At 32.3% G+C, this 25,062-nt stretch overlaps 1 protein-coding gene across 4 annotated transcripts in view; it reads left to right on the forward strand.

Moving 5' to 3' along the window:
* fhod3b (formin homology 2 domain containing 3b) overlaps positions 1-5,732 on the forward strand; it is an 83,284-nt gene extending 77,552 nt beyond the window's left edge. For 2 of the 4 annotated variants that reach the window (XM_041044074.1, XM_041044075.1), the window contains 5 exons: positions 20-212; positions 1,276-1,299; positions 1,931-2,117; positions 2,752-2,913; positions 3,078-5,732. In XM_041044074.1, the coding sequence (XP_040900008.1) occupies positions 20-212; positions 1,276-1,299; positions 1,931-2,117; positions 2,752-2,913; positions 3,078-3,160 (649 nt within the window). In that variant the 3' untranslated portion in view covers positions 3,161-5,732. The remainder of the gene's footprint in view (positions 1-19; positions 213-1,275; positions 1,300-1,930; positions 2,118-2,751; positions 2,914-3,077) is intronic. The other 2 variants (XM_041044076.1, XM_041044077.1) reach the window with 1 other exon arrangement.
* Positions 5,733-25,062: the final 19,330 nt, after the last annotated feature.

A 25,062-nucleotide genomic window follows, 5' to 3' on the forward strand; every position in this document is an offset into this window, starting at 1 on the left:
TTTCTCTACACATCTGCAGGTTTCATGCCTTTCTGCTGTTCCTGGGCCATCCGATATATGCCGTACGTGAGGTCAGCATTCATCGCTTTAGCAAGATCCTGAGTGAATTTGCCCTGGAGTATCGCACAACAAGGGAGCGTGTGCTTCAACAGAAACAGAAGAGGGCCAACCACCGAGAGAGGAACAAGACCAGGGGAAAAATGATAACAGATGTAAGTGGTCTTCGCCACGAGCAGCAGTCACATGTACACTTTCTCCATTTCCTGATCCTCGTCTTTGTTTAGTTAGTATTTTCTCAATTCTGTGAAACAATATGAACCATCCCTAGACACTGGTTATGTTCTTAATCCAGTTTAAGCACCAAACGTGGCCATGTATGACTGACATTGCATACATTTGTAATGACATCAGCATAGTTCCTCCACGCTCACATGCATAGGTTACTGTAACAACAATCAGGGAGTTGTTTTTAGTGTATCCCATTCTGTAGCTGCAGCAGGCTAAGAAAGGCCAGAGCAAACACCTCCCTGCATGATTAAAATCCCTTAAACCCTGAGGAGTCAGCTGCTCAGAGCGGACTCCACAGCGAGCCTTGGCAGGGGCCCCTCAGTCTTCAAAGGGGACTCTAATTCAATCACTGTGTGAAAATTAAAACCTTTGGATGTCCCTGAAGGAGAGATAACAAGACCCACACCTTAACCACCCTTTTACAAAGGTGTGCAGCCAAGTATCCTCTTTTGTTTCATGGCTTGTATATATGCAGTGTTTTCTGTGTTAAGCAGGGGGGCTGAAAATATCATAGCAGTTCTAATGTTTAAAGGAATGGTTTGTGAAATATCCTGATTTGCTTTCTTACTGGGAGTTAGATGAGAAGATTGATACAACTTTGTCAATCTGTTCAAAATGATACAGGAATCAGTGGCCAGTCAACATAAAGACTGACAGCAGGGGTAATATGTAGCCTTGTTATGTCCAAAATACCAAAATCCAACTACCAATAATCCCATGTGAAACCACAGATTGTTGTGGGGTAGCTTGGCCTTTTCCCCTTATTTCTCTTTATGCATACAGATGTAAGAACAAAAAGAATTAAGCATATTTCCCAAAAAGAATTATTCCTTTAATGATTATAAATCGGGTATTTTGGGCTGTATTTGTAGTCTCTCTTTCCAGCTGAAACCTGCAGCAAAACCTGTTTCCTGATACCAGCAGTACACTGTTTTTACAACTCACCTTATGACATTTTTTTTTCTTCCGTTTCCTTCATCTCTGTAGAGTGAGGATGACGATGATAGTGAGGTAGGGTGGGTGACTCTGTGTGCAAACAAGTGCATGTGAACTTTCTGCGGTGACTAACATTCAACCAGGCCATGTTGTCGCAACTTTGAACAATAACCGTTGTATTCATGAGGATTAACAAAGGACGAGTCATTGGTAAGACTGACAGGATGTGTGTGACCCCACATGAATGAGGAAGTTTGATGGTGATGACAGGGAGAGAAAAAGAGGTGGTTGCATGGTGTCATCTGAAGTGCTGAGTGAATCTCACTAGTCACAGATTCTTCCTGGTAGAAAATAATGTACCTCAGGAGGACTCACAGCTGAACTCTTGAACCTGGCATGTCTGCATTGTTGCAAGAAACAGACATGAGGAAACATGAGTACTCTGATCTTTTGATATATTTTTTTTGTTTGTGTCACAAAAGAAACACGTATGGGGAACTTGTGACTCTTTTGAAATGACTAACTGTTCTTGTTTTAGGCTGGAAAGTGTCATTTGACTGCTAGACTGTATAACAAGTTTGATATTTAAAGCTTTTCCTCACTGTTCTTCCCAAATACTAAATGTACCAGAGCATGAAGCTGAGTTTCACCATCCCCTACTCATGAAATGTCAGATATTCTAATCCTGTGCCTCCCCACCCCACAGAGTGGTAAATTTGGCAGTTCCCCACCAGATGCACAGGAGAGCCAGCCTCAGGGTATCCAGTATGCTGAAGATGCAGCTGAACATGAAAACATGAAGGCCGTGCTAAAGAGTAGCCTGCAGGGTGGAGAGAGCGGGACGTCCACGGTGCCGGGCCTCCGTACACGCACCAGAGCCGGCAGCACCAGAGGTCAGTCTCATAAACATGTTATACTGTTACAGCCCCTACGTATATCTTTACTATTAATATCATCAACCATCCAGTACACTGAGACTCGCTTTCCTTTGAGGATACAACTACTTCAGGAGCACAGCACGAGCATCTCGGTTTTAAGCAACATAATTCTACCTGAAACCTTTAAGCTAATTTTCACACTACTTTTAGTCCTGCTAGCAGCCTGACAGTGCCACAGCAACGTCGATCTGACTGTCCACCACTTTGGTCCTGAAGTGGTGGACATGCAGACTGAACCATATGTGATGGACTGCCTTGATATTTTGTACTGAGATTCATGATCCCCAGAAGATGAATCCTAGTGACTGAGTTGCAGCACTACAGGTTTGTGTTGTCGAATGTGATGCGACAACTATTGGATTGATTGACATGAAATTTCTTAGATGCATTCATGTCCCCCTTGGGATGAATTGTAATAATTGTGGTGATACTGAAATTTAGCCGCCATTAGCTCTTAGCTCAAAGCACCTCTGTGCCTAAGCCTCACCGAGCTGCTTGTGTGGCTCTAGACTCTTGAATTCTTAAACCTGCCCTGCCATTGAAAAACTAATGTTGTTTTCTTATCCATTATTTTGACCTCATTCCTCAGGGCGTGTTCCCCCATGGTGCTCTGCCAGTGATGACCCAGTGAACTGCACAGATGACACAGCTGATGAGATCATGGAGAGGATTGTCAGGTCAGCCACTCAGGGGCCCAGCCAGCGGACGCAACCTCGAGAGAGGAGGCGATCCCGAGCCAACCGAAAGTCATGTGAGTCACGTCAGCAGCTGGACGGGTGGTATAGTTTATTATCACGCACAGCAGAATGCTCACAGCTGTATGTGCAAAAACTATAACAGCACAAAGAGCTCTTACTTATTGCAATCTGTCATTCTCTCGCCACTTTCCCTTTATTCCTCTCCCTGACTTCACAGTGAGAAGGACACTGAAGAACGGTTTGACGACAGAGGAGGCCAACGCTCTCGGCTTGTCCAGTGGTTCGGAGATGCAGGTGTGAGCTGGGCCTGGGTCCCACTGGACATTAAGACGTCTGGAAGCCCTTTCACTGCCCCCTCCAATGTCTACAACCAACCTGGCAACCCACTGCACTCTTAACTTGGCACTAAACCCCCCCCCCCCCCCCCCCCCCCCAGCTTTGATGAGTTGATCTCATCTTTATGCGTTTGGTTTACATAGGCTTGACTCAAGTGCTTCCTGAAGAGAGTGGATAAAAAGCGGAACAAGATTTTATTCATGAACTGTGCAGCAGAGAGAGCAGAAACAGGCACGCTGCATTCAAACCACTAAGCTTTGCTGTTGCTGGATAAACATCGATGATCTGCACTCACAGGGCTTAATCACCATCATCCTTCGAACGTGACGTTGCTCACAAACACCCACACAAAAGTATATTTTGTTAAAGCCAAGGGCATCAAAAGAGCTAGCAGTGCATAGAAGTGTGGTACAGACACTAAACTCTTCACTGTGTTTGCTTGGGTTTAGTGTCACCCTGCAGCTTTAGTGGCAAATTGTATTGAAAGACATTTCATCTATTGAATAGATGGTTTCTTGCAGAGGGTTATTCTGTTAAATACTACTGTGGTAGTTTTGTGTTTCTATTCATTTTTGCTCAAGAAGGTGCTCAAATAAGGAACAATTGCACTGGATGTTAAAGTTGGGTATCAATGGAATGTGAAATCCTTGACACTGATGAACCACTCTGACATTTGAATCTGAAAACACACTCAACAGTTTTTACCAGCAATTTAACAGTAGCACAGTTTTTAATGTCTAATCCAAAGTCGACAGATTCAAGGCAGGTGTGCATTAGTTTACTGGGTGAGAAGGAGTTTATCAGAGAAACAGTGAAAATATTCACAAGATCACAAGGAGGGAGCGAATGTTACTGTGGGTAAGACTGGTGATACCACTAGTTTCCGACTAATGCTCGTCATGCAGACATGTTTAGCTTAAACAAATGTAGACAAGTTGTATCATGTGACCTATTCTCACTAATGGACTGAACAGTTGGGGACAGTTTAAGGAAGGCAGGCACAATGTTGCGGTTGAGCAATCTTCACAATAGTTATGTAGTTTTATTTTGTAGAAACTTTGAGCTGCACATTTCAGAGTGCCTTTCAGAGACAGTTATTTATTAAGACGTTTTCAGGGACATAAAAAAATAAAATCAGAAAATGTTACTACAAATGTGCGGTCTGTGAGGGAAGGGAGGATGATAATACTGCAATCATTCATGAGCTGTGATTTATTTTTAACCAGTATTTTTAAAACTTGTCCTGGCAAAGTTTTTTTTTTGTTTAGTTTTTTTTCTCCACGTTATATCTTGGATCAAATAGTTTGTTATGAAGATAGCTTTAAAGTATTTATGACAACTTAGGGACTGGTTATGCACATTAGCTGTATCCTGTTGCCTTACTGTAGAATACAGGCATGCGTTGTTTCACTCGAGATCTAGGTAAAATAAAAGTTAAAAATAGATCTGGCCAAATTAATGTGCAGTGCAACTGGCATCACTGGAGATCTCGGTTTGTCATTTACAGGACACGTAGAGTATTCCTTCATTATTTAAGAATGAATGTGAACATCAGGGGTTACATGATAATTAGTAATATGGATGCACATAAAATCTCCATAATTTATCTACTTTAAAACATGTAAATCTTTATTGAAGCAACTAAGAAGGAGCCTGCAGTTTAACCTTTTGATTATGTGGGTGTTTTTGAACTATTGGTGAGCTCATTTTACTTTTGATTCATTTGGAACGACCTTGGGTACACTATAACATGCATAGTTACAGCTGATACCATGGCTTGCAAGTTGCAAGGTAAATCTATCCACTCGCAAATTTTCACTGTGATGGAAACATAGCCATTGAGACACAAGAATCTAGCGCAACATCATGCTAAAGCTACATAAAACCACACCAGCAGAACGTTTTGGTTTTTTTTTGTTTTTGTTTAGAATTTACTGAAAACTATTCAGCACCTTAGACTCAATGTGTAGCATGCAACTTAGAACTGAAGTTACGAGGGAAGAGCTCATTGTGTTTCCCAGATTGTACTGACTTTGTCAAAAACAAAACACAGTAGATGTGTTAAGTGATATAGGGGGAATGCTGTAAAATGATGTACATGTCATGACAATGTCTTTATGTTCTTCTGATTTTTTTTTTTTTTTGCTCCGTGTGTAGAATTGTGTATTATAGACTAAAAGCAGTATTATTCTAAATATAATTTAAGCAAACCAAGCCATGCATGGTTTAAAAAGGTGTCACTTCTGCTTGATACAAAGGGAGGTTCACTTTGGTTCTCAGAGCTGTAGGATTTCTATGCGTGTTATTAAATCTTTTTACTTCACGGACTGATTTACCAGCAACTCCTGTGGAATCCCTTAGAAGCCTTTGATTTCATTGCACTCAACATTTTTCTTCTCTTCATTTAACATTAGCTCATCACACACACATCGCTGCCTGTGCCATAACATCACTGTGGAACTTGGACACAAGCTCTATACAACCAAGGCTTCTATTGCGTCTATGCCCACAGCAAAAACTATGTAAAAACTACAATAAAAAGCCTCATTAAAACATCTTTTGACTATTTCTACCATCTTTAACCAGCTGTGTAGTTTTGGCCTAAAATCTGGGTTTCTTCTAGGGATGGGGCTGATCCGAAAAAAGAAAAGAAGAAAAAAAGAAAAATAAAAGAGGAGGAGAGTAATAATAATCCCTTGAGTTACAATAAGGCTTCAGATAACTTTTGTGCTTGGGCCTTAATAAAAAAGGTCATAGAATAGGAAGGTTTCAAAAAAATCCAGAAAAAAAGTCATACTTTAAAATGGCCTCAAAATATGCCAAAAAACAACATAATGAAGTAAGATTTCAAAATATGCCAAAAAAAGTCATACTTTATTAAGACCTCAAAATGTCATGAAAAACGTCATAGTATAGTAAGGCGTTTTTTTCGGCCAAAAAAATTCAAAAGTTTTTTTTTACCTCAAAATGTCATAGAAAACTTCATAGTATAATAAGGCGTCAAAATCGGCCAAAAAAAGTCAAAAAATTTTTTGACCTCAAAATGTCATAAAAAACGTCATAGTATAGTAAGGCGTCAAAATCGGCCAAAAAAAGTCAAAATTTTTTTTTACCTCAAAATGTCATAAAAAACGTCATAGTACAGTAAGGCGTTTTTTTCGGACAAAAAAAGTCAAAAAAATTTTTCACCTCAAAATGTCATAAAAAAACGCCATAGTATACTAAAGCGTCAAAATTGGCCAAAACAAGTCGAAAAAATTTTGACCTCAAAATGTCATAAAAAACGTCATAGTATAGTAAGCCGTTTTTTTTGGCCAAAAATAAGTCAAAAACGTTTTTGACCTCAAAATGTCATAAAAAACGTCATAGTATAGTAAGGCGTCAAAATTGGCCAAAAAAAGTCAAAAAATATTTTCACCTCAAAATGTCATAAAAAACGTCATAGTATAGTAAGGCGTCAAAATCGGCCAAAAAAAGTCAAAAAATCTTTTCACCTCAAAATGTCATAAAAAACGTCATAGTATAGTAAGGCGTCAAAATCGGCCAAAAAAAGTCAACAATTTTTTTCACCTCAAAATGTCATAAAAAACGTCATAGTATAGGAAGGCGTTTTTTTCGGCCAAAAAAAGTCAAAATTTTTTTTCACCTCAAAATGTCATAAAAAACGTCATAGTATAGTAAGGCGGTTTTTTTTCGGCCAAAAAAAGTCAAAAAATTTTTTCACCTCAAAATGTCATAAAAAACGTCATAGTATAGGAAGGCGTTTTTTTCGGCCAAAAAAAGTCAAAATTTTTTTTCACCTCAAAATGTCATAAAAAACGTCATAGTATAGTAAGGCGGTTTTTTTTCGGCCAAAAAAAGTCAAAATTTTTTTTCACCTCAAAATGTCATAAAAAACGTCATAGTATAGTAAGGCGTCAAAATCGGCCAAAAAAAGTCAACATTTTTTTTCACCTCAAAATGTCATAAAAAACGTCATAGTGTAGTAAGGCGTTTTTTTCGGCCAAAGAAAGTCAAAAATTTTTTTCACCTCAAAATGTCATAAAAAACGTCATAGTATAGTAAGGCGTCAAAATCGGCCAAAAAAAGTCAAAAAAATTTTTCACCTCAAAATGTCATAAAAAACGTCATAGTATAGTAAGGCGTTTTTTTCGGCCAAAAAAAGTCGAAATTCTTTTTCACCTCAAAATGTCATAAAAAACGTCATAGTATAGTAAGGCGTCAAAATCGGCCAAAAAAAGTCAAAATGTTTTTTCACCTCAAAATGTCATAAAAAAGGTCATAGTATAGTAAGGCGTTTTTTTCGGCCAAAAAAAGTCAAAAAATTTTTTCACCTCAAAATGTCATAAAAAACGTCATAGTATAGTAAGGCGTTTTTTTTCGGCCAAAAAAAGTCAAAATTTTTTTCACCTCAAAATGTCATAAAAAACGTCATAGTATAGTAAGGCGTTTTTTTCGGCCAAAAAAAGTCAAAAATTTTTTTCACCTCAAAATGTCATAAAAAACGTCATAGTATAGTAAGGCGTTTTTTTCTTCCAAAAAAAGTCAAAAAAATTTTTCACCTCAAAATGTCATAAAAAACGTCATAGTATAGTAAGGCGTTTTTTTCTTCCAAAAAAAGTCAAAAAATTTTTTGACCTCAAAATTTCATAAAAAACGTCATAGTATAGTAAGGCGTTTTTTTCGGCCAAAAAAAGTCAAAAATTTTTTTCACCTCAAAATGTCATAAAAAACGTCATAGTATAGTAAGGCGTCAAAATCGGCCAAAAAAAGTCAAAAACTTTTTTCACCTCAAAATGTCATAAAAAACGTCATAGTATAGTAAGGCGTTTTTTTTCGGCCAAAAAAAGTCAAAAATTTTTTTCACCTCAAAATGTCATAAAAAACGTCATAGTATAGTAAGGCGTTTTTTTTTTCGGCCAAAAAAAGTCAAAATTTTTTTCACCTCAAAATGTCATAAAAAACGTCATAGTATAGTAAGGCGTCAAAATCGGCCAAAAAAAGTCAAAATTTTTTTTCACCTCAAAATGTCATAAAAAACGTCATAGTATAGTAAGGCGTTTTTTTCAGCCAAAAAAAGTCAAAATTTTTTTTCACCTCAAAATGTCATAAAAAACGTCATAGTATAGTAAGGCGTCAAAATCGGCCAAAAAAAGTCAAAAAAATTTTTCACCTCAAAATGTCATAAAAAACGTCATAGTATAGTAAGGCGTCAAAATCGGCCAAAAAAAGTCAAAATTTTTTTTCACCTCAAAATGTCATAAAAAACGCCATAGTATAGTAAGGCGTCTTTTTCGGCCAAAAAAAGTCAAAATTTTTTTTCACCTCAAAATGTCATAAAAAACGTCATAGTATAGTAAGGCGTCAAAATCGGCCAAAAAAAGTCAAAAAAATTTTTCACCTCAAAATGTCATAAAAAACGTCATAGTATAGTAAGGCGTTTTTTTCGGCCAAAAAAAGTCAAAAATTTTTTTCACCTCAAAATGTCATAAAAAAACGTCATAGTATAGTAAGGCGTCAAAATCGGCCAAAAAAAGTCAAAAAAAATTTTTCACCTCAAAATGTCATAAAAAACGTCATAGTATAGTAAGGCGTTTTTTTCAGCCAAAAAAAGTCAAAAATTTTTTTCACCTCAAAATGTCATAAAAAACGTCATAGTATAGTAAGGCGTCAAAATCGGCCAAAAAAAGTCAACATTTTTTTTCACCTCAAAATGTCATAAAAAACGTCATAGTATAGTAAGGCGTCAAAATCGGCCAAAAAAAGTCAACATTTTTTTTCACCTCAAAATGTCATAAAAAACGTCATAGTATAGTAAGGCGTCAAAATCGGCCAAAAAAAGTCAAAAAAATTTTTCACCTCAAAATGTCATAAAAAACGTCATAGTATAGTAAGGCGTCAAAATCGGCCAAAAAAAGTCAAAAAATTTTTTCACCTCAAAATGTCATAAAAAACGTCATAGTATAGTAAGGCGTTTTTTTCGGCCAAAAAAAGTCAAAAATTTTTTTCACCTCAAAATGTCATAAAAAACGTCATAGTATAGTAAGGCGTTTTTTTTTCGGCCAAAAAAAGTCAACATTTTTTTTCACCTCAAAATGTCATAAAAAACGTCATAGTATAGTAAGGCGTCAAAATCTGCCAAAAAAAGTCAAAAAAATTTTTCACCTCAAAATGTCATAAAAAACGTCATAGTATAGTAAGGCGTTTTTTTCGGCCAAAAAAAGTCAAAATTTTTTTTCACCTCAAAATGTCATAAAAAACGTCATAGTATAGTAAGGCGTTTTTTTTCGGCCAAAAAAAGTCAAAAAAAATTTTTCACCTCAAAATGTCATAAAAAACGTCATAGTATAGTAAGGCGTTTTTTTCTTCCAAAAAAAAGTCAAAAAATTTTTTCACCTCAAAATGTCATAAAAAACGTCATAGTATAGTAAGGCGTTTTTTTTCGGCCAAAAAAAGTCAAAATTTTTTTCACCTCAAAATGTCATAAAAAACGTCATAGTATAGTAAGGCATTTTTTTCGGCCAAAAAAAGTCAACATTTTTTTTCACCTCAAAATGTCATAAAAAACGTCATAGTATAGTAAGGCGTTTTTTTCTTCCAAAAAAAGTCAAAAATTTTTTTGACCTCAAAATGTCATAAAAAACGTCATAGTATAGTAAGGCGTTTTTTTCGGCCAAAAAAAGTCAAAAAAATTTTTTCACCTCAAAATGTCATAAAAAACGTCATAGTATAGTAAGGCGTTTTTTTCGGCCAAAAAAAGTCAAAAAATTTTTTCACCTCAAAATGTCATAAAAAACGTCATAGTATAGTAAGGCGTTTTTTTCGGCCAAAAAAAGTCAAAAAATTTTTTCACCTCAAAATGTCATAAAAAACGTCATAGTATAGTAAGGCGTTTTTTTCGGCCAAAAAAAGTCAAAATTTTTTTTCACCTCAAAATGTCATAAAAAACGTCATAGTATAGTAAGGCGTTTTTTTCGGCCAAAAAAAGTCAAAAAATTTTTTCACCTCAAAATGTCATAAAAAACGTCATAGTATAGTAAGGCGTTTTTTTTCGGCCAAAAAAAGTCAACATTTTTTTTCACCTCAAAATGTCATAAAAAACGTCATAGTATAGTAAGGCGTTTTTTTCGGCCAAAAAAAGTCAAAAAATTTTTTCACCTCAAAATGTCATAAAAAACGTCATAGTATAGTAAGGCGTCAAAATCGGCCAAAAAAAGTCAAAAAATTTTTCACCTCAAAATGTCATAAAAAACGTCATAGTATAGTAAGGCGTCAAAATCGGCCAAAAAAAGTCAAAAAATTTTTTCACCTCAAAATGTCATAAAAAACGTCATAGTATAGTAAGGCGTTTTTTTCGGCCAAAAAAAGTCAAAATTTTTTTTCACCTCAAAATGTCATAAAAAACGTCATAGTATAGTAAGGCGTTTTTTTCGGCCAAAAAAAGTCAAAAAATTTTTTCACCTCAAAATGTCATAAAAAACGTCATAGTATAGTAAGGCGTCAAAATCGGCCAAAAAAAGTCAAAAAATTTTTTCACCTCAAAATGTCATAAAAAACGTCATAGTATAGTAAGGCGTTTTTTTCGGCCAAAAAAAGTCAAAAATTTTTTTCACCTCAAAATGTCATAAAAAACGTCATAGTATAGTAAGGCGTTTTTTTCGGCCAAAAAAAGTCAACATTTTTTTTCACCTCAAAATGTCATAAAAAACGTCATAGTATAGTAAGGCGTTTTTTTCGGCCAAAAAAAGTCAAAAAATTTTTTCACCTCAAAATGTCATAAAAAACGTCATAGTATAGTAAGGCGTCAAAATCGGCCAAAAAAAGTCAAAAAATTTTTCACCTCAAAATGTCATAAAAAACGTCATAGTATAGTAAGGCGTTTTTTTTTCGGCCAAAAAAAGTCAAAATTTTTTCACCTCAAAATGTCATAAAAAACGTCATAGTATAGTAAGGCGTCAAAATCGGCAAAAAAAAGTCAACATTTTTTTTCACCTCAAAATGTCATAAAAAACGTCATAGTATAGTAAGGCGTCAAAATCGGCCAAAAAAAGTCAAAAAAATTTTTCACCTCAAAATGTCATAAAAAACGTCGTAGTATAGTAAGGCGTTTTTTTCGGCCAAAAAAAGTCAAAAATTTTTTTCACCTCAAAATGTCATAAAAAACGCCATAGTATAGTAAGGCGTCAAAATCGGCCAAAAAAAGTCAAAAAATTTTTTCACCTCAAAATGTCATAAAAAACGTCATAGTATAGTAAGGCGTTTTTTTCGGCCAAAAAAAGTCAACATTTTTTTTCACCTCAAAATGTCATAAAAAACGTCATAGTATAGTAAGGCGTTTTTTTTTTTCGGCCAAAAAAAGTCAAAATTTTTTTCACCTCAAAATGTCATAAAAAACGTCATAGTATAGTAAGGCGTCAAAATCGGCCAAAAAAAGTCAAAAAAATTTTTCACCTCAAAATGTCATAAAAAACGTCATAGTATAGTAAGGCGTCAAAATCGGCCAAAAAAAGTCAAAATTTTTTTTCACCTCAAAATGTCATAAAAAACGCCATAGTATAGTAAGGCGTCTTTTTCGGCCAAAAAAAGTCAAAATTTTTTTTCACCTCAAAATGTCATAAAAAACGTCATAGTATAGTAAGGCGTCAAAATCGGCCAAAAAAAGTCAAAAAATTTTTTCACCTCAAAATGTCATAAAAAACGTCATAGTATAGTAAGGCGTTTTTTTCGGCCAAAAAAAGTCAAAATGTTTTTTCACCTCAAAATGTCATAAAAAACGTCATAGTATAGTAAGGCGTTTTTTTTTTCGGCCAAAAAAAGTCAAAATTTTTTTCACCTCAAAATGTCATAAAAAACGTCATAGTATAGTAAGGCGTCAAAATCGGCCAAAAAAAGTCAAAATTTTTTTTCACCTCAAAATGTCATAAAAAACGTCATAGTATAGTAAGGCGTCAAAATCGGCCAAAAAAAGTCAAAAAAATTTTTCACCTCAAAATGTCATAAAAAACGTCATAGTATAGTAAGGCGTTTTTTTCGGCCAAAAAAAAGTCAACATTTTTTTTCACCTCAAAATGTCATAAAAAAACGTCATAGTATAGTAAGGCGTTTTTTTTCGGCCAAAAAAAGTCAAAAAAATTTTTCACCTCAAAATGTCATAAAAAACGTCATAGTATAGTAAGGCGTTTTTTTCGGCCAAAAAAAGTCAAAAAAATTTTTCACCTCAAAATGTCATAAAAAACGTCATAGTGTAGTAAGGCGTTTTTTTTCGGCCAAAAAAAGTCAAAATTTTTTTTCACCTCAAAATGTCATAAAAAAACGTCATAGTATAGTAAGGCGTTTTTTTCGGCCAAAAAAAGTCAAAATTTTTTTTCACCTCAAAATGTCATAAAAAACGTCATAGTATAGTAAGGCGTCAAAATCGGCCAAAAAAAGTCAACATTTTTTTTCACCTCAAAATGTCATAAAAAACGTCATAGTATAGTAAGGCGTCAAAATCGGCCAAAAAAAGTCAAAAAATTTTTTCACCTCAAAATGTCATAAAAAACGTCATAGTATAGTAAGGCGTTTTTTTTCGGCCAAAAAAAGTCAAAAATTTTTTTCACCTCAAAATGTCATAAAAAACGTCATAGTATAGTAAGGCGTTTTTTTTTTTCGGCCAAAAAAAGTCAACATTTTTTTTCACCTCAAAATGTCATAAAAAACGTCATAGTATAGTAAGGCGTCAAAATCGGCCAAAAAAAGTCAAAAAATTTTTTCACCTCAAAATGTCATAAAAAACGTCATAGTATAGTAAGGCGTTTTTTTCGGCCAAAAAAAGTCAACATTTTTTTTCACCTCAAAATGTCATAAAAAACGTCATAGTATAGTAAGGCGTTTTTTTCGGCCAAAAAAAGTCAAAAAAAAATTTTCACCTCAAAATGTCATAAAAAACGTCATAGTATAGTAAGGCGTTTTTTTCTTCCAAAAAAAGTCAAAAAATTTTTTCACCTCAAAATGTCATAAAAAACGTCATAGTATAGTAAGGCGTTTTTTTCTTCCAAAAAAAGTCAAAAATTTTTTTGACCTCAAAATGTCATAAAAAACGTCATAGTATAGTAAGGCGTTTTTTTCGGCCAAAAAAAGTCAAAATTTTTTTCACCTCAAAATGTCATAAAAAACGTCATAGTATAGTAAGGCGTTTTTTTCGGCCAAAAAAAGTCAACATTTTTTTTCACCTCAAAATGTCATAAAAAACGTCATAGTATAGTAAGGCGTTTTTTTCTTCCAAAAAAAGTCAAAAATTTTTTTGACCTCAAAATGTCATAAAAAACGTCATAGTATAGTAAGGCGTTTTTTTCGGCCAAAAAAAGTCAAAAAAATTTTTTCACCTCAAAATGTCATAAAAAACGTCATAGTATAGTAAGGCGTTTTTTTTCGGCCAAAAAAAGTCAAAAAATTTTTTCACCTCAAAATGTCATAAAAAACGTCATAGTATAGTAAGGCGTTTTTTTCGGCCAAAAAAAGTCAAAATTTTTTTTCACCTCAAAATGTCATAAAAAACGTCATAGTATAGTAAGGCGTTTTTTTCGGCCAAAAAAAGTCAAAAAATTTTTTCACCTCAAAATGTCATAAAAAACGTCATAGTATAGTAAGGCGTTTTTTTCGGCCAAAAAAAGTCAAAATTTTTTTTCACCTCAAAATGTCATAAAAAACGTCATAGTATAGTAAGGCGTTTTTTTCTTCCAAAAAAAGTCAAAAAAATTTTTCACCTCAAAATGTCATAAAAAACGTCATAGTATAGTAAGGCGTTTTTTTCTTCCAAAAAAAGTCAAAAAATTTTTTGACCTCAAAATGTCATAAAAAACGTCATAGTATAGTAAGGCGTTTTTTTCGGCCAAAAAAAGTCTACATTTTTTTTTCACCTCAAAATGTCATAAAAAACGTCATAGTATAGTAAGGCGTCAAAATCGGCCAAAAAAAGTCAAAAAATTTTTTCACCTCAAAATGTCATAAAAAACGTCATAGTATAGTAAGGCGTTTTTTTTCGGCCAAAAAAAGTCAAAATTTTTTTCACCTCAAAATGTCATAAAAAACGTCATAGTATAGTAAGGCGTCAAAATCGGCCAAAAAAAAGTCAACATTTTTTTTCACCTCAAAATGTCATAAAAAACGTCATAGTATAGTAAGGCGTTTTTTTCTTCCAAAAAAAGTCAAAAAATTTTTTCACCTCAAAATGTCATAAAAAATGTCATAGTATAGTAAGGCGTTTTTTTCTTCCAAAAAAAGTCAAAAATTTTTTTGACCTCAAAATGTCATAAAAAACGTCATAGTATAGTAAGGCGTTTTTTTCGGCCAAAAAAAGTCAAAAAATTTTTTCACCTCAAAATGTCATAAAAAACGTCATAGTATAGTAAGGCGTCAAAATCGGCCAAAAAAAGTCAACATTTTTTTTCACCTCAAAATGTCATAAAAAACGTCATAGTATAGTAAGGCGTCAAAATCGGCCAAAAAAAAGTCAAAAAAATTTTTCACCTCAAAATGTCATAAAAAACGTCATAGTATAGTAAGGCGTTTTTTTCGGCCAAAAAATGTCTAAATTTTTTTTCACCTCAAAATGTCATAAAAAACGTCATAGTATAGTAAGGCGTCAAAATCGGCCAAAAAAAGTCAAAATTTTTTTTCACCTCAAAATGTCATAAAAAACGTCATAGTATAGTAAGGCGTCAAAATCGGCCAAAAAAAGTCAAAAAAATTTTTCACCTCAAAATGTCATAAAAAACGTCATAGTATAGTAAGGCGTCAAAATCGGCCAAAAAAAGTCAACATTTTTTTTCACCTCAAAATGTCATAAAAAACGCCATAGTATAGTAAGGCGTTTTTTTCGGCCAAAAAAAGTCAAAATTTTTTTCACCTCAAAATGTCATAAAAAACGTCATAGTATAGTAAGGCGTCAAAATCGGCCAAAAAAAGTCAAAATTTTTTTTCACCTCAAAATGTCATAAAAAACGTCATAGTATAGTAAGGCGTCAAAATCGGCCAAAAAAAGTCAACATTTTTTTTCACCTCAAAATGTCATAAAAAACGTCATAGTATAGTAAGGCGTCAAAATCGGCCAAAAAAAGTCAAAAAAATTTTTCACCTCAAAATGTCATAAAAAACGTCATAGTATAGTAAGGCGTTTTTTTCGGCCAAAAAAAGTCAACATTTTTTTTCACCTCAAAATGTCATAAAAAACGTCATAGTATAGTAAGGCGTCAAAATCGGCCAAAAAAAGTCAAAAATTTTTTTCACCTCAAAATGTCATAAAAAACGTCATAGTATAGTAAGGCGTTTTTTTCAGCCAAAAAAAGTCAAAATTTTTTTTCACCTCAAAATGTCATAAAAAACGCCATAGTATAGTAAGGCGTTTTTTTCGGCCAAAAAAAGTCAAAATTTTTTTTCACCTCAAAATGTCATAAAAAACGTCATAGTATAGTAAGGCGTCAAAATCGGCCAAAAAAAGTCAAAAAATTTTTTCACCTCAAAATGTCATAAAAAACGTCATAGTATAGTAAGGCGTCAAAATCGGCCAAAAAAAGTCAAAATTTTTTTTCACCTCAAAATGTCATAAAAAACGTCATAGTATAGTAAGGCGTCAAAATCGGCCAAAAAAAGTCAAAAAAATTTTTCACCTCAAAATGTCATAAAAAACGTCATAGTATAGTAAGGCGTTTTTTTTCGGCCAAAAAAAGTCAAAATTTTTTTTCACCTCAAAATGTCATAAAAAACGTCATAGTATAGTAAGGCGTTTTTTTCAGCCAAAAAAAGTCAACATTTTTTTTCACCTCAAAATGTCATAAAAAACGTCATAGTATAGTAAGGCGTCAAAATTGGCCAAAAAAAGTCAACATTTTTTTTCACCTCAAAATGTCATAAAAAACGTCATAGTATAGTAAGGCGTCAAAATCGGCCAAAAAAAGTCAAAAAAAATTTTCACCTCAAAATGTCATAAAAAACGTCATAGTATAGTAAGGCGTTTTTTTCGGCCAAAAAAAGTCAAAAATTTTTTTCACCTCAAAATGTCATAAAAAACAAACGTCATAGTATAGTAAGGCGTTTTTTTCGGCCAAAAAAAGTCAAAATTTTTTTCACCTCAAAATGTCATAAAAAACGTCATAGTATAGTAAGGCGTTTTTTTCGGCCAAAAAAAGTCAACATTTTTTTTCACCTCAAAATGTCATAAAAAACGTCATAGTATAGTAAGGCGTTTTTTTCTTCCAAAAAAAGTCAAAAAATTTTTTGACCTCAAAATGTCATAAAAAACGTCATAGTATAGTAAGGCGTTTTTTTCGGCCAAAAAAAGTCAAAAAAAATTTTTCACCTCAAAATTTCATAAAAAACGTCATAGTATAGTAAGGCGTCAAAATCGGCCAAAAAAAGTCAAAAAATTTTTTCACCTCAAAATGTCATAAAAAACGTCATAGTATAGTAAGGCGTTTTTTTCGGCCAAAAAAAGTCAAAAAATTTTTTCACCTCAAAATGTCATAAAAAACGTCATAGTATAGTAAGGCGTTTTTTTCGGCCAAAAAAAGTCAAAATTTTTTTTCACCTCAAAATGTCATAAAAAACGTCATAGTATAGTAAGGCGTCAAAATCGGCCAAAAAAAGTCAAAAAAATTTTTCACCTCAAAATGTCATAAAAAACGTCATAGTATAGTAAGGCGTCAAAATCGGCCAAAAAAAGTCAAAAAAAATTTTCACCTCAAAATGTCATAAAAAACGTCATAGTATAGTAAGGCGTTTTTTTCGGCCAAAAAAAGTCAAAAATTTTTTTCACCTCAAAATGTCATAAAAAACGTCATAGTATAGTAAGGCGTTTTTTTCGGCCAAAAAAAGTCAAAATTTTTTTCACCTCAAAATGTCATAAAAAACGTCATAGTATAGTAAGGCGTTTTTTTCGGCCAAAAAAAGTCAACATTTTTTTTCACCTCAAAATGTCATAAAAAACGTCATAGTATAGTAAGGCGTTTTTTTCTTCCAAAAAAAGTCAAAAAATTTTTTGACCTCAAAATGTCATAAAAAACGTCATAGTATAGTAAGGCGTTTTTTTCGGCCAAAAAAAGTCAAAAAAATTTTTTCACCTCAAAATTTCATAAAAAACGTCATAGTATAGTAAGGCGTCAAAATCGGCCAAAAAAAGTCAAAAAATTTTTTCACCTCAAAATGTCATAAAAAACGTCATAGTATAGTAAGGCGTTTTTTTCGGCCAAAAAAAGTCAAAAAATTTTTTCACCTCAAAATGTCATAAAAAACGTCATAGTATAGTAAGGCGTTTTTTTCGGCCAAAAAAAGTCAACATTTTTTTTCACCTCAAAATGTCATAAAAAACGTCATAGTATAGTAAGGCGTCAAAATCGGCCAAAAAAAGTCAAAAAAAATTTTCACCTCAAAATGTCATAAAAAACGTCATAGTATAGTAAGGCGTTTTTTTCGGCCAAAAAAAGTCAAAAAATTTTTTCACCTCAAAATGTCATAAAAAATGTCATAGTATAGTAAGGCGTTTTTTTCTTCCAAAAAAAGTCAAAAAATTTTTTGACCTCAAAATGTCATAAAAAACGTCATAGTATAGTAAGGCGTCAAAATCGGCCAAAAAAAGTCAAAAATTTTTTTCACCTCAAAATGTCATAAAAAACGTCATAGTATAGTAAGGCGTTTTTTTCGGCCAAAAAAAGTCAAAATTTTTTTTCACCTCAAAATGTCATAAAAAACGCCATAGTATAGTAAGGCGTTTTTTTCGGCCAAAAAAAGTCTAAATTTTTTTTCACCTCAAAATGTCATGAAAAACGTCATAGTATAGTAAGGCGTCAAAATCGGCCAAAAAAAGTCAAAAAATTTTTTCACCTCAAAATGTCATAAAAAACGTCATAGTATAGTAAGGCGTTTTTTTTTTCGGCCAAAAAAAGTCAAAATTTTTTTCACCTCAAAATGTCATAAAAAACGTCATAGTATAGTAAGGCGTCAAAATCGGCCAAAAAAAGTCTAAATTTTTTTTCACCTCAAAATGTCATAAAAAACGTCATAGTATAGTAAGGCGTCAAAATCGGCCAAAAAAAGTCAAAAATTTTTTTCACCTCAAAATGTCATAAAAAACGTCATAGTATAGTAAGGCGTCAAAATCGGCCAAAAAAAGTCAACATTTTTTTTCACCTCAAAATGTCATAAAAAACGTCATAGTATAGTAAGGCGTCAAAATCGGCCAAAAAAAGTCAAAAAAATTTTTCACCTCAAAATGTCATAAAAAACGTCATAGTATAGTAAGGCGTTTTTTTTCGGCCAAAAAAAGTCAAAAATTTTTTTCACCTCAAAATGTCATAAAAAACGTCATAGTATAGTAAGGCGTCAAAATCGGCCAAAAAAAGTCAAAAAAATTTTTCACCTCAAAATGTCATAAAAAACGTCATAGTATAGTAAGGCGTTTTTTTCGGCCAAAAAAAGTCAAAATTTTTTCACCTCAAAATTTCATAAAAAACGTCATAGTATAGTAAGGCGTCAAAATCGGCCAAAAAAAGTCAAAAAATTTTTTCACCTCAAAATGTCATAAAAAACGTCATAGTATAGTAAGGCGTTTTTTTCGGCCAAAAAAAGTCAAAAAATTTTTTCACCTCAAAATGTCATAAAAAACGTCATAGTATAGTAAGGCGTTTTTTTCGGCCAAAAAAAGTCAAAATTTTTTTTCACCTCAAAATGTCATAAAAAACGTCATAGTATAGTAAGGCGTCAAAATCGGCCAAAAAAAGTCAAAAAAATTTTTCACCTCAAAATGTCATAAAAAACGTCATAGTATAGTAAGGCGTCAAAATCGGCCAAAAAAAGTCAAAAAAAATTTTCACCTCAAAATGTCATAAAAAACGTCATAGTATAGTAAGGCGTTTTTTTCGGCCAAAAAAAGTCAAAAATTTTTTTCACCTCAAAATGTCATAAAAAACGTCATAGTATAGTAAGGCGTTTTTTTTCGGCCAAAAAAAGTCAAAATTTTTTTCACCTCAAAATGTCATAAAAAACGTCATAGTATAGTAAGGCGTTTTTTTCGGCCAAAAAAAGTCAACATTTTTTTTCACCTCAAAATGTCATAAAAAACGTCATAGTATAGTAAGGCGTTTTTTTCTTCCAAAAAAAGTCAAAAAATTTTTTGACCTCAAAATGTCATAAAAAACGTCATAGTATAGTAAGGCGTTTTTTTCGGCCAAAAAAAGTCAAAAAAATTTTTTCACCTCAAAATTTCATAAAAAACGTCATAGTATAGTAAGGCGTCAAAATCGGCCAAAAAAAGTCAAAAAATTTTTTCACCTCAAAATGTCATAAAAAACGTCATAGTATAGTAAGGCGTTTTTTTCGGCCAAAAAAAGTCAAAAAATTTTTTCACCTCAAAATGTCATAAAAAACGTCATAGTATAGTAAGGCGTTTTTTTCGGCCAAAAAAAGTCAACATTTTTTTTCACCTCAAAATGTCATAAAAAACGTCATAGTATAGTAAGGCGTCAAAATCGGCCAAAAAAAGTCAAAAAAAATTTTCACCTCAAAATGTCATAAAAAACGTCATAGTATAGTAAGGCGTTTTTTTCGGCCAAAAAAAGTCAAAAAATTTTTTCACCTCAAAATGTCATAAAAAATGTCATAGTATAGTAAGGCGTTTTTTTCTTCCAAAAAAAGTCAAAAAATTTTTTGACCTCAAAATGTCATAAAAAACGTCATAGTATAGTAAGGCGTTTTTTTCGGCCAAAAAAAGTCAAAAATTTTTTTCACCTCAAAATGTCATAAAAAACGTCATAGTATAGTAAGGCGTTTTTTTCGGCCAAAAAAAGTCAAAATTTTTTTTCACCTCAAAATGTCATAAAAAACGCCATAGTATAGTAAGGCGTTTTTTTCGGCCAAAAAAAGTCTAAATTTTTTTTCACCTCAAAATGTCATGAAAAACGTCATAGTATAGTAAGGCGTCAAAATCGGCCAAAAAAAGTCAAAAAATTTTTTCACCTCAAAATGTCATAAAAAACGTCATAGTATAGTAAGGCGTTTTTTTTTCGGCCAAAAAAAGTCAAAATTTTTTTCACCTCAAAATGTCATAAAAAACGTCATAGTATAGTAAGGCGTCAAAATCGGCCAAAAAAAGTCTAAATTTTTTTTCACCTCAAAATGTCATAAAAAACGTCATAGTATAGTAAGGCGTCAAAATCGGCCAAAAAAAGTCAAAAATTTTTTTCACCTCAAAATGTCATAAAAAACGTCATAGTATAGTAAGGCGTCAAAATCGGCCAAAAAAAGTCAACATTTTTTTTCACCTCAAAATGTCATAAAAAACGTCATAGTATAGTAAGGCGTCAAAATCGGCCAAAAAAAGTCAAAAAAATTTTTCACCTCAAAATGTCATAAAAAACGTCATAGTATAGTAAGGCGTTTTTTTCGGCCAAAAAAAGTCAAAAATTTTTTTCACCTCAAAATGTCATAAAAAACGTCATAGTATAGTAAGGCGTCAAAATCGGCCAAAAAAAGTCAAAAAAATTTTTCACCTCAAAATGTCATAAAAAACGTCATAGTATAGTAAGGCGTTTTTTTCGGCCAAAAAAAGTCAAAATTTTTTTTCACCTCAAAATGTCATAAAAAACGTCATAGTATAGTAAGGCGTTTTTTTCAGCCAAAAAAAGTCAAAATTTTTTTTCACCTCAAAATGTCATAAAAAACGTCATAGTATAGTAAGGCGTCAAAATCGGCCAAAAAAAGTCAAAAAATTTTTTCACCTCAAAATGTCATAAAAAACGTCATAGTATAGTAAGGCGTCAAAATCGGCCAAAAAAAGTCAACATTTTTTTTCACCTCAAAATGTCATAAAAAACGTCATAGTATAGTAAGGCGTCAAAATCGGCCAAAAAAAGTCAAAAAAATTTTTCACCTCAAAATGTCATAAAAAACGTCATAGTATAGTAAGGCGTTTTTTTCGGCCAAAAAAAGTCAACATTTTTTTTCACCTCAAAATGTCATAAAAAACGTCATAGTATAGTAAGGCGTCAAAATCGGCCAAAAAAAGTCAAAAAAATTTTTCACCTCAAAATGTCATAAAAAACGTCATAGTATAGTAAGGCGTCAAAATCGGCCAAAAAAAGTCAAAATTTTTTTTCACCTCAAAATGTCATAAAAAACGTCATAGTATAGTAAGGCGTTTTTTTCAGCCAAAAAAAGTCAAAATTTTTTTTCACCTCAAAATGTCATAAAAAACGCCATAGTATAGTAAGGCGTTTTTTTCGGCCAAAAAAAGTCAAAAAAATTTTTCACCTCAAAATGTCATAAAAAACGTCATAGTATAGTAAGGCGTCAAAATCGGCCAAAAAAAGTCAAAAAATTTTTTCACCTCAAAATGTCATAAAAAACGTCATAGTATAGTAAGGCGTCAAAATCGGCCAAAAAAAGTCAAAAATTTTTTTCACCTCAAAATGTCATAAAAAACGTCATAGTATAGTAAGGCGTCAAAATCGGCCAAAAAAAGTCAAAAAAATTTTTCACCTCAAAATGTCATAAAAAACGTCATAGTATAGTAAGGCGTTTTTTTCGGCCAAAAAAAGTCAAAATTTTTTTTCACCTCAAAATGTCATAAAAAACGTCATAGTATAGTAAGGCGTTTTTTTCAGCCAAAAAAAGTCAAAATTTTTTTTCACCTCAAAATGTCATAAAAAACGTCATAGTATAGTAAGGCGTCAAAATCGGCCAAAAAAAGTCAAAAAATTTTTTCACCTCAAAATGTCATAAAAAACGTCATAGTATAGTAAGGCGTCAAAATCGGCCAAAAAAAGTCAAAATTTTTTTTCACCTCAAAATGTCATAAAAAACGTCATAGTATAGTAAGGCGTCAAAATCGGCCAAAAAAAGTCAAAAAAATTTTTCACCTCAAAATGTCATAAAAAACGTCATAGTATAGTAAGGCGTTTTTTTCGGCCAAAAAAAGTCAAAATTTTTTTTCACCTCAAAATGTCATAAAAAACGTCATAGTATAGTAAGGCGTTTTTTTCAGCCAAAAAAAGTCAAAATTTTTTTTCACCTCAAAATGTCATAAAAAACGTCATAGTATAGTAAGGCGTCAAAATTGGCCAAAAAAAGTCAACATTTTTTTTCACCTCAAAATGTCATAAAAAACGTCATAGTATAGTAAGGCGTCAAAATCGGCCAAAAAAAGTCAAAAAAAATTTTCACCTCAAAATGTCATAAAAAACGTCATAGTATAGTAAGGCGTTTTTTTCGGCCAAAAAAAGTCAAAAATTTTTTTCACCTCAAAATGTCATAAAAAACGTCATAGTATAGTAAGGCGTTTTTTTCGGCCAAAAAAAGTCAAAATTTTTTTCACCTCAAAATGTCATAAAAAACGTCATAGTATAGTAAGGCGTTTTTTTCGGCCAAAAAAAGTCAACATTTTTTTTCACCTCAAAATGTCATAAAAAACGTCATAGTATAGTAAGGCGTTTTTTTCTTCCAAAAAAAGTCAAAAAATTTTTTGACCTCAAAATGTCATAAAAAACGTCATAGTATAGTAAGGCGTTTTTTTCGGCCAAAAAAAGTCAAAAAAATTTTTTCACCTCAAAATTTCATAAAAAACGTCATAGTATAGTAAGGCGTCAAAATCGGCCAAAAAAAGTCAAAAAATTTTTTCACCTCAAAATGTCATAAAAAACGTCATAGTATAGTAAGGCGTTTTTTTCGGCCAAAAAAAGTCAAAAAATTTTTTCACCTCAAAATGTCATAAAAAACGTCATAGTATAGTAAGGCGTTTTTTTCGGCCAAAAAAAGTCTAAATTTTTTTTCACCTCAAAATGTCATAAAAAACGTCATAGTATAGTAAGGCGTCAAAATCGGCCAAAAAAAGTCAAAAAAATTTTTCACCTCAAAATGTCATAAAAAACGTCATAGTATAGTAAGGCGTCAAAATCGGCCAAAAAAAGTCAAAAAAAATTTTCACCTCAAAATGTCATAAAAAACGTCATAGTATAGTAAGGCGTTTTTTTCGGCCAAAAAAAGTCAAAAATTTTTTTCACCTCAAAATGTCATAAAAAACGTCATAGTATAGTAAGGCGTTTTTTTCGGCCAAAAAAAGTCAAAATTTTTTTCACCTCAAAATGTCATAAAAAACATCATAGTATAGTAAGGCGTTTTTTTCGGCCAAAAAAAGTCAACATTTTTTTTCACCTCAAAATGTCATAAAAAACGTCATAGTATAGTAAGGCGTTTTTTTCTTCCAAAAAAAGTCAAAAAATTTTTTGACCTCAAAATGTCATAAAAAACGTCATAGTATAGTAAGGCGTTTTTTTCGGCCAAAAAAAGTCAAAAAAATTTTTTCACCTCAAAATTTCATAAAAAACGTCATAGTATAGTAAGGCGTCAAAATCGGCCAAAAAAAGTCAAAAAATTTTTTCACCTCAAAATGTCATAAAAAACGTCATAGTATAGTAAGGCGTTTTTTTCGGCCAAAAAAAGTCAAAAAATTTTTTCACCTCAAAATGTCATAAAAAACGTCATAGTATAGTAAGGCGTTTTTTTCGGCCAAAAAAAGTCAAAATTTTTTTTCACCTCAAAATGTCATAAAAAACGTCATAGTATAGTAAGGCGTCAAAATCGGCCAAAAAAAGTCAAAAAAAATTTTCACCTCAAAATGTCATAAAAAACGTCATAGTATAGTAAGGCGTTTTTTTCGGCCAAAAAAAGTCAAAAAATTTTTTCACCTCAAAATGTCATAAAAAATGTCATAGTATAGTAAGGCGTTTTTTTCTTCCAAAAAAAGTCAAAAAATTTTTTGACCTCAAAATGTCATAAAAAACGTCATAGTATAGTAAGGCGTTTTTTTCGGCCAAAAAAAGTCAAAAATTTTTTTCACCTCAAAATGTCATAAAAAACGTCATAGTATAGTAAGGCGTTTTTTTCGGCCAAAAAAAGTCAAAATTTTTTTTCACCTCAAAATGTCATAAAAAACGCCATAGTATAGTAAGGCGTTTTTTTCGGCCAAAAAAAGTCTAAATTTTTTTTCACCTCAAAATGTCATGAAAAACGTCATAGTATAGTAAGGCGTCAAAATCGGCCAAAAAAAGTCAAAAAATTTTTTCACCTCAAAATGTCATAAAAAACGTCATAGTATAGTAAGGCGTTTTTTTTTCGGCCAAAAAAAGTCAAAATTTTTTTCACCTCAAAATGTCATAAAAAACGTCATAGTATAGTAAGGCGTCAAAATCGGCCAAAAAAAGTCTAAATTTTTTTTCACCTCAAAATGTCATAAAAAACGTCATAGTATAGTAAGGCGTCAAAATCGGCCAAAAAAAGTCAAAAATTTTTTTCACCTCAAAATGTCATAAAAAACGTCATAGTATAGTAAGGCGTCAAAATCGGCCAAAAAAAGTCAACATTTTTTTTCACCTCAAAATGTCATAAAAAACGTCATAGTATAGTAAGGCGTCAAAATCGGCCAAAAAAAGTCAAAAAAATTTTTCACCTCAAAATGTCATAAAAAACGTCATAGTATAGTAAGGCGTTTTTTTCGGCCAAAAAAAGTCAAAAATTTTTTTCACCTCAAAATGTCATAAAAAACGTCATAGTATAGTAAGGCGTCAAAATCGGCCAAAAAAAGTCAAAAAAATTTTTCACCTCAAAATGTCATAAAAAACGTCATAGTATAGTAAGGCGTTTTTTTCGGCCAAAAAAAGTCAAAATTTTTTCACCTCAAAATTTCATAAAAAACGTCATAGTATAGTAAGGCGTCAAAATCGGCCAAAAAAAGTCAAAAAATTTTTTCACCTCAAAATGTCATAAAAAACGTCATAGTATAGTAAGGCGTTTTTTTCGGCCAAAAAAAGTCAAAAAATTTTTTCACCTCAAAATGTCATAAA

Source organism: Toxotes jaculatrix, chromosome 8 (genome assembly GCF_017976425.1).
Source record: "Toxotes jaculatrix isolate fToxJac2 chromosome 8, fToxJac2.pri, whole genome shotgun sequence".
Taxonomy (NCBI): domain Eukaryota; kingdom Metazoa; phylum Chordata; class Actinopteri; family Toxotidae; genus Toxotes; species Toxotes jaculatrix.